General features: G+C 38.0%; 1 protein-coding gene across 1 annotated transcript in view; it reads left to right on the top strand.

Moving 5' to 3' along the window:
- Positions 1-9,492, top strand: part of GCLC (glutamate-cysteine ligase catalytic subunit) — a 20,918-nt gene that overhangs the window by 7,785 nt on the left and 3,641 nt on the right. Inside the window, exons 6-14 of the mRNA XM_010170678.2 lie at positions 1,469-1,543; positions 2,409-2,525; positions 3,377-3,515; positions 4,108-4,220; positions 4,879-4,971; positions 5,705-5,809; positions 7,968-8,049; positions 8,146-8,249; positions 8,352-8,472. Coding sequence (XP_010168980.1) covers positions 1,469-1,543; positions 2,409-2,525; positions 3,377-3,515; positions 4,108-4,220; positions 4,879-4,971; positions 5,705-5,809; positions 7,968-8,049; positions 8,146-8,249; positions 8,352-8,472 — 949 coding nt within the window. The remainder of the gene's footprint in view (positions 1-1,468; positions 1,544-2,408; positions 2,526-3,376; positions 3,516-4,107; positions 4,221-4,878; positions 4,972-5,704; positions 5,810-7,967; positions 8,050-8,145; positions 8,250-8,351; positions 8,473-9,492) is intronic.

Below are 9,492 nucleotides of genomic sequence, written 5' to 3'. Positions count from 1 at the left end.
AAGAGTGCAGGTGTCCTGTCCACCCCACCCCAAGGCAGACTCCCTTGTGCTAGAAGTCCAAAACTAATTATGATAAATCATACTTAGCTGTTTCTCTGCAAGAGAATTAAATAATCTGGTCTTTTCAAAGTGTTTTGTTTTATTTTGTTTTCCTGATAGTCACTTGAAGGGTAGACACAGAAGAAATACTTTCTCTACTGCGCAACCCTTTTTCTAACTTAGGATGTTTTAATGAATGTTGGCTGCTAAACAAACAAAAACAAATCCCATATTCCAGACCTCTACCCTCCTCCCCCCCAAAAAAAAAATCTGCTGCTGAGCCCACCATGAACTCAGGAGGTTTTGGGATTTTTTTTTTGTTTGTTTGTTTGTTTTGTTGGTTGATTGGAGGTTTTTTTTAATCTTACTTGGGACTGGGTTGGGCTTCAGTGGCAGACTGAAAAGAACCTGCATGTTCTCTGGGACTCTAACTGTAATACATGCAAGAGGAGAATCTGTGTTTGGCTGGCATTCTTCAGGACAGCACGCAGCGACGGGGGTTTAGAGCTGAAGCCTGTTGTGCAATGTTACGATAGCAGTACAGGGCTACACGCCCATCTAAGTTATCCTCTCATCTATGAATATGGAAACTGTGAAGAAGGAGAGAGGCTTTTAATCTGCTTAGTGTCTTTTAACAGTTTTGAGGTGATTGATCCCTCTCTGCATTTTTAAAATGCATAAAGTGTTGGTTTGGGGGAGTAAGGTCTGCTACTAGAAATGCATCTTGTGTTTGATGCTGCTCTGAGCAAATTTCAACAAAAGTTGCAAATAAGGTGTATTTTCCAGTGGCTTATGCATGATAGGGCTTTCAAATCATTGATAGCTTCTGCAAATAACACTTCTTTTTCATATTTTGCTGTGTCTGGCTTCTAATATAGGCAAAACTGGGCTTTTTTTTAATAGAAGTTACAGTAGACACACATATTTATTTTTCACAGTTCTGCAGGATCAAACAAAGGCGTCTTGATAGGTTCTTTAATACAGGATTAGCTGTCACATAAAATAAATGTTACAGCTACAATAGTTTGACTGTTTTTCTAAGTAAGTAGGTTCCTGGCTTATTTCCTGAAGGTGCATTACCAGTCCATGTGTATTGTAATTGTTAACTCGGTTTTCTTTGGTTCTGGCAAGTGTTTGTATATTTAGCCTTATAGATGAAGTGTTGAGGTTTGAAATCTTTTAATGAAAATGGAAATGATGTGGAAAGAAGCTTCTGATAAAAATGCTGCTCAGTTTGTCCAAGAATTGAGGGGTGGGGGGGAAACCCACCCAAAAAACCCCACTCAAAACCAACCAGCTGAAAAAAAAAAACCCCTTAAAATTCTTGGTATTTAAATTGTTTTGTTCTGTCATTGATTCTAAATCTAGGAAGACTGTGCTTGCACTATGATCATAAAAATTGTGATAGCAATTGTACTTCTTCCAACAGGTAACATTCCAGGCTTGCAGCATTTCTGAAGCAAGATATCTCTATGATCAGCTAGCCACCATCTGTCCCATTGTGGTAAGTGATGGACTTCTGTCACATCAGCCCTTTGTTGTGTGAAAGCCACTACATGTAAAAAAATAAAATCTAAATTTAAAAAAAGAATGCTACTCAAATTTGGTATCTGGTAGAAGTGTCAGTCTCTTGCTAGGCTGTCACATGAGCACTGTGATTTATTTAATGTCCAAATGACGCCGCAAAACAGATGATGTCTGTCCTTTCCACATGCACACAATTCTTGTTGCATAGTTCTAGAAACAAATTTGGGGCAGTTTTTCACAAAAACGAGACAAACTTACTCCTTAAAACAATTTTTAATTCTTCAACTCTGGTTTGGTGTTAGAGGGTTTCGGCTTAACTTGTTTAAATCTGTCCCTTTTGTAAACATGTGGTCATAAACAGGTGTTTATAACAGGTGTAAAAACAAAGTATTGGTCTGGTCTAGGTGGTGAGCAGATCTTGCTCCAAGTGAGGTATGTTCCAGCCGTGTTGCTAAGGTGCTTGAACAAACAAAAATAAACAAAGTAAAATGATTGCCAGGTGAACTTTTGGAGCTTGGGAGTGTGCAAGCAGAGAACTTGCTGATTTGTCGTGAAATAGCTTCTGTCTGTATCCTCTTTGTGTTCCTTAAATGCTGATCTGTAGAGGTAATGAATTTGGAGAGTGTCAGGTGCCACTTCAGTAATACCAACCCTTCATCTACGCGGTTTCTGGACATAGCAGTTGATAGATTTGTGGTTGTACGGGCCGTGTCTGTACACTAAACTGAAGTATATACTTCAGTTACTTCTGGACCAGCAGGTTTCACTTTCCAGTGGGGTTGTATTTTGCTTTTGGTTCCTTGGCTTGTCCTTTGTTTTCATATGGGGCTGCTCTCTTTCAGATGGCATTGAGTGCTGCGTCTCCGTTCTACAGAGGGTACGTGTCTGACATTGACTGTCGCTGGGGAGTAATCTCTGCGTCTGTAGATGATCGAACACGAGAAGAGAGGGGTCTCGAGGTAAGTAATGTTAGGTAATAGAAGTGTGATGATTTTTTTTCAGGCAAAAAAGTTAGATCTCCTTTAGTATCAAACTCTGCTTTTGCTCATCAGAATCTCTAACAGGAGAATGTGGCAGTCTTTGTGGTGAATATAGGAGAGATGGTATGTAAGCATTTTCCTGGGTTGTACAGTTTACACTCACAGATATATATTTTTAGTTAGGTATGGAATCCCAGTAGAACTCCTCTTGCTGAAAAGGTCCCCCTGTGATGAAACTTCCCAGTCTGTGCTTGAGCCCAAAAAGCAAAAATTGCTTTGGATTAAATAGCAGGTGCTGTTGAGTAATCCAGTAGTGTAATCTAGAACTATGTGAAAAGAGACAGTTATCAGAACTTCAGCTGAAGCAGGAGCTGGCATTCAAGGCATTTACAAAAATTATAGAAAATAAAAAATAATTTTTAAAAATCTACTTAAAATATTTCTTGAACTACCCATTTTAAGAGCATCTCTAGCAATGTGTGCATAGTGAAACTGTATTGGTATGTGTTGCAGTAGGTATGATAATACTTTCCAGGCACTTGGGGTAATGGTATATTACATCAGGAAAAATGTTTCCACTTTTAGAGAATTCTAGTCAATGTGTGATGACTCTTTTTTTGCTCAGATATATACATGTGCAAAAAAAATAGTCATAATTCCAGGATCACTTTCTATTAAGCCTATTTAAGACTCATGCTTTGAATAATTTTAATTGAGGCTGTAGGGTTTTTTAAACAGGATAATAATTCTCACATAAGTGTCATTAGTGAGCAAAACTTAGGTAACATTGTTAACAAGCTGTTAAAATATTGTATTCTTAAATTATATAGCCACTGAAGAACAACCATTATAGAATCAGTAAATCCAGATATGATTCCATAGACAGTTATCTATCTGAATGTGGTGAGAAATACAATGACATTGATTTGACAATAGACAAAGATATCTACGAGCACCTAATAAAGGAAGGTAAGTGTTTGCTTCGTTATGAGCAGGTTAAGAATTATGCTTGCAGTGTGTGGGAATATTTTACGCTTTCGTTCTTGTTTGTTTTAATCCTTGTGCATCCTTCAGAGTGACTCCTACTCAGGAAGTATCTGTGTAGCGTGATCTTGAGAGTTTTTTAAAAAGTGTTCTTTGTAATGGAAACTGTCCCTAATTCCAGCTTGAGAAGCTCAGTGTTTGACACGTTAATGTTTTATCTTTGTGGAGAGAGCAGAACTGCTTTAGGAAACATGGCATAGAGGTTCATCAGAAAACAGGAAGAATGGCAGCCCCACCAATGTTCAGCTGCCATTTCCAAACAAGAACCTGTTTGGGTTTGTTTTGGGTTTGTGGGGATTTTCTGTTTGGTTTTTGTTGTTGTTGGTGGTTTGGGGGTTTTTTTCCCCCCTCTTTAATAATTTCCTTTCTTCCTGAAGTCATCATTTAAACTTTAACAGGATGTGGTGGGTTGAGGTAGCATTGCATTGCAGAGCTGGTTGTTTTCAGTCTTGTAAAACAAATAATTTCCTAGAGCCTGCTTTGCTATGTATGAATTGTTTGAATTTTCATTTTGTAGGTATTGACCACCTTTTGGCACAGCATATTGCACACTTGTTCATTCGAGACCCATTGACTTTGTTTGAGGAGAAGATACATCTAGATGATGCAAATGAATCCGACCATTTTGAGGTTGTGTCTGATTTAGAGGAAATTAATAAATATATACATTAAATTGCTTATTCTTTATAGTATGGCTTAAATGGAGGATGACTTTATTAGCTAAGAATTTTTTTCCTGAATTTTTCACTTCAGCTAGTTTGTTAGCATACGACTTTGCAGTTATAGGCACATATATTTATTTGTTTTATCATTTATTTAGGAGAAGGTGGTGGCTTATACTTTAAGCCAAATAAAATATGAAGAGGCCAAACTATAGCTGTGTCTATTTTTATGGCTTCCTAAAAAAAACTTTTTTGCATGAGATTTACATATAAATGTCTCTTATACAGCTTTATGAAATAAGAGCTATGGTAATATTAAGGTTTTTTTATTTTGGGATGCATCAGCCCCTCATAAAATACAAGTCAGCTGAATCTCAGCCCTCTAGCATCTTAGACATAATCTCAAACAAAATAGCATGATAAAGTGTGACGTATTTGCTCCTAGGATGGGTACTTATACTGTGGGTTTTGGGAAGTCATGACACTTAGTTTGGAAGCACTTCTCTAACTAGATGGGCTGTTCCAGGGAAAATATTAGGACTCCAGTTACCTGCTTATTTAAATTTGCTTATATTATAGAATGATGCATACCTTGATTGTGACATATTATTTCATGTGCTTTGCAGAATATTCAGTCTACAAACTGGCAGACAATGCGGTTTAAGCCACCTCCTCCAAATTCAGATATTGGATGGAGAGTAGAATTCAGACCTATGGAGGTAAGGAAGGCATCAATATGCACAAAAACACATTTCCTTTTAAGTGGAAAAGTACCAGGCATTCTGGCATCCGGTATCAAGCCCTTATTACTTATGCTGTGTTTTCTCCCTTCTGAATTGCTGGATTCAGGTGAAGTGGACAGCAGTGTTTAATCTGACATGGACTGTGAGAATGTAACTGATGGGAGAATCCACTGCAGCACAGCAAAGCATGCTAATGGATTTGGGGTGATGGGGAAAGGAATTAGGCTTGTATTAAAGCAACAGTAAGCAAAGCCCCATTTAGCTTCTAGGGACTGTATTTCTCTAGTAGTTTTCTTGGTACTGAACAATTCCACTGTTGCTGTTTTGTTTTTTCACAAGTGATTTTATTTTACAGCTGTCTATTTCTGAGCTTTCTGAATTTAATCCCTTTAAAGTGGAAATTGCAAAGCTGTTATACATTTGTAATTACACAGAGATCTGAAGGTGTGGGTTATTAGATAGTCTTTTGAAACACAAATGTGTTTTGGCACTGGATTGAAGGGTTGAGTTTGTTGAGGTGTGTGCATGTATTGTGCATTTGAAGTTACTGCTGATGACTCCAGCTTGTGCATCACCATCTCTGCTGGTAGAGTGTGTGTGAATACAAGTATCCATATGAGCATTGAAGTTAAACTCTCCCAGATATTTATCTACTTCCATGAGTACGTTCCTACTAAAGTAATATAATGTCTAATGCTTTCATGTCTAGGTCCAGTTAACAGACTTTGAAAACTCTGCGTATGTTGTGTTTGTGGTGTTGCTAACCAGAGTGATTCTGTCATATAAACTGGATTTTCTCATTCCTTTGTCCAAGGTAAGTGTGAAAAATCAGCTCTATTTGAGCTAAATGCAATGTATTTGCATCAAGTCTGACTTTGATCTCCTGCAAGCTAGGAACTAATATTTGTGCACTTACAGAACAGTCATTTTTATCTTTCAGTCACTTGTCATCTGTAAAGGTACTTTACATCAATGTCAGCTCTACAGTATTAAACAAATATTTTGCTGTTGTCTCATGGAATTAAGCTTATAGACAAATGCTGTGGGAATTCTTGTGGTGCCTAACAGTGTCTGACTACTGTTGAGAAATACCATTGTCCCAAGACTGTTTTGAGACTGGGAAAGAGCATGCTTCCACCATTTTACTTGTGGAGAAAGTAACCTGTGGAGGTCAAAATAAAAACTTTGGATAATTATTTTAACATGGCTGTTGCCTATGTCTCTTTTTCCTATTCTCTGTTTTGTTAGTATCTGGTGGAGAGGGAAAGGAGGAGTTCAGCATACTTTGTGTAACACAGTGTTAGAGTGAAAACAAATTCTGCTGATTCTGGTCACAACTGTGGCTTGTGTTTAGACAGACCAGCTGTGCAAAATGTGCTTTTTCCTTAATCTTGTCTTCACAACTGTTGAACTGTTTTGGGTGAAACTGTCCTTGCATGTCTTCTTTCTGAGGCACCTGCCCAGAAAATGTCTTTTTAAGTGGATAGTATTGGAACATTATAGGTTAACTTTAAAAAAGGTCTTGTAGTGCAGGAGGTTTTTGATGGACTATACTAGAAAATACTGCTAGCGCTGGCTGCAGCAGAGCAGTAGTATCCTGTGACTTTTCTTAGTGTTTTTAATTCAAATGGAGAAAAATACTGAAGTTGTAAATGCTGTGACTTTTCTTAGTGTTTTTAATTCAAATACTGAAGTTATAAATAAACAGTAATCATCATACAGTTGATATGATTTCTAAAAAGATAAATTATCTTCCTGATGTCTGTGAGGTCAGACTCCATAAATAATGCAGCAATTTAGCACTTATAGTGCATAACTACCTTGTTATTTGGAATGTCTCATAAGTGCAAAATTTTAACTAATGAATACCAGTTAAGACGGAAAAAGAGATCAGGTACTGAAAAAATATGAACAGAGTTGGTTGGCTGGGAGAGCATAAAATTGCTTGAGCTTGCCAGGCAGTTTGGCAGGTAATCCAACACAGAACAACCATTGGTGAGCCTGCTTCTTTCAAGTAAAATAATAGGGGTTTATGGGGTTAGTCACACTAAGCTTTGCTGTCTGATTGAGTGCGGTTGAACTCCTGTCAGCTAGAACTGGAGGTCTTTCAAAACAACCTGTTGTGTAAATAGGTTTCATAATATAAAATGAACAAAAACAGACTTTTGAAAACAAAGCTTTGAAAGGTAAGAAGTAAGTGAAGATTTTGCATCGCCCTTAATTAAAGGTCAAACAAAGAATTCAGCAAATCACATCCCTTCTTCTGAAGACAATACAGTGAAGTTAACGTCCAAAAGCTGTGTGATGTTAATTCCTTGAGAATATACCGACCAAAGAACTTGGACAGAATCTTGCATCCAGAAAAACAGAGCAATTCTTATGTCAGAGTGTATGAGCAGTGCTTTGTAGTTTGTAGACTTTTTGAGTAGCCTGCAATTTAGAACTTCTTTACTACCAGACTGAGTTTATCTAACTATGTAAGAATAGATGGAATAGATACGATTCCCATACAAAGTTACTGGAATTTCTGAAAGTTTGTTTAACTCTTCTAAAGACTTAAATGACTTTGTTAGTAAAAGCAGCAAACTGTGGCTAGGGAAGTAACAATTTTCTTCTTCTATACTCATTTAAATTGCATCTAAATATGCAGAGAAGTCTGCCAGATGGGATGCAACCTGTTCATCACAGCTGTTCCTGTGTTTTCATCCAAACTTAAAAGATTAGGGTAGCATGTTCTAACATAACACCATTACCTTTTCAGCCAGAGACCTAATTTCATAGGTCATCTCTTTATGGTTTTGCCTGGGGCCCCTGAAGAATGAAATAAAACTTATCTCCACAGCCTGGCCATGTGTGACAAAATAATAAGAAACATAGTAGATATGTCAACTAATGAGACCAAAACGTGAGGGTTTGGAAGAATCCTAATTTTCTATAAATGTCACAAATCTCTGAAATACTTATTTTGCCAGGTGGATGAAAACATGAAGGTGGCCCAGAAAAGGGATGCTGTCCGGCAGGGAATGTTTTACTTCAGAAAAGATATTTGCAAAGGTATCACAACAAGCAATCTGCTTAACACTGTTGTGGATGTTTAGTGCACCTCTTGCCTTCTGACCATTTCTTCCTTTCCCTTTCTCACCCATGAAGGTGGAAATGCTGTTGTGGATGGATGTAGCTCTGCACAGAACGGGACAGGCACCGACACAGAAGAGTACACCTTAATGAGCATTGATACAATTATCAATGGGAAGGTCATAGCCTCTTCCACCTGGAACTCACAACTTTCCCCTCAGTTTCCCCCTCCCAGAAACCAAATTGAGCATGTTTTATGCTGACTCTGTTCTCTTACACAGGAAGGAGTCTTTCCTGGTTTGATCCCAATTTTGAATTCCTATCTTGAAAACATGGAAGTGGATGTGGACACAAGGTGCACCATCTTAAACTACCTGAAGCTAATAAAAAAGAGAGCATCTGGTATGTTTGACACTTCTGGACATGGATTTTCCTGGCATTTTTCTACTCTAGACAGTAAATGGGCTGTTCTCTAGTTTTCAGTTGGGTAAAACTAGTGGTGGCTGTCTGGTTAAGTGTTGAGTCATAGAAGCAAAGGACTGGAGTGTATTCTGTGGCTTAAATCTAGTCCTGTCTAATTCTGACTGTTTCATGATCCATTTTAGAATTTAAATTAGAAGTGATTGATATAGTTACACTCTCCTCTAAGCTGAATCTCAAATCCAAGATTTCTCTTCTCAGCACCACTTACTGCTGCTTTTGCCAAACTTATACTAATCCCCTTTGCCTGTCACTTCAGTGTTGTAAGAGTATGTGTGGCTGGGTCTGACAGCCTGGTGCTATTTGCATGACTCCAAACTGTGCTGCACCAAAGCATTCATAAGTCTGAATTCTGGTATATTAGAGCATGGGACCCAGTCTTTAGGTCCCCGATAATAAAGCCCTTCTGTAAGTAGCAAAACTCCTTCAGGGCAAAGCAAACGAGGCTCTTCCCCTGTCTTCCCCGCATTGCAGTGTTTTCGAAGATGGGTGGTATAATGACTCCTTATGTTCCTTTTTGAAATGCAGCAGTGTAATAAGTAAAAGAAGCAGGCTAAACTTTAATTCAGAACTGGGTGCATAGCATGGTTTCCAGCAGCTTCATACCTTTCTGTGGGCAAATCGCTTATGTGTCTGCCTTGCTGGAAATTGAGCTGACAGTCAATTTCAGTCTCATGAAGTCATCTCTTTTTATTATTTTTTTTTTTTTCCCATCCCTAATTTTCAACTCAAGTGTTGCATTCCTTTTTAGTTGTTGCAAATTGCTATAGAAGCTTCTGGGTAAAGGCCTTTAAAGCTGAGGTTGAAATCAGGACTTTACCTGGCCTGGTAATTCAGTACTCCAGAATTACTTCAGTATTGTAACGAGTTTTAATCAATTACATATTTCACTATAAATGTTCTTTCCTAAGGCTGCTTGTTTGTAGGAGGGTTCTGTCCCTC

This window comes from Antrostomus carolinensis, unplaced genomic scaffold (assembly GCF_000700745.2).
Source record: "Antrostomus carolinensis isolate BGI_N321 unplaced genomic scaffold, ASM70074v2 scaffold4786, whole genome shotgun sequence".
Taxonomy (NCBI): Eukaryota; Metazoa; Chordata; class Aves; order Caprimulgiformes; family Caprimulgidae; genus Antrostomus; species Antrostomus carolinensis.
The sequence above is the reverse complement of the archived record's forward strand: the minus strand, read 5'-3'. Positions and strand labels throughout refer to the sequence as shown.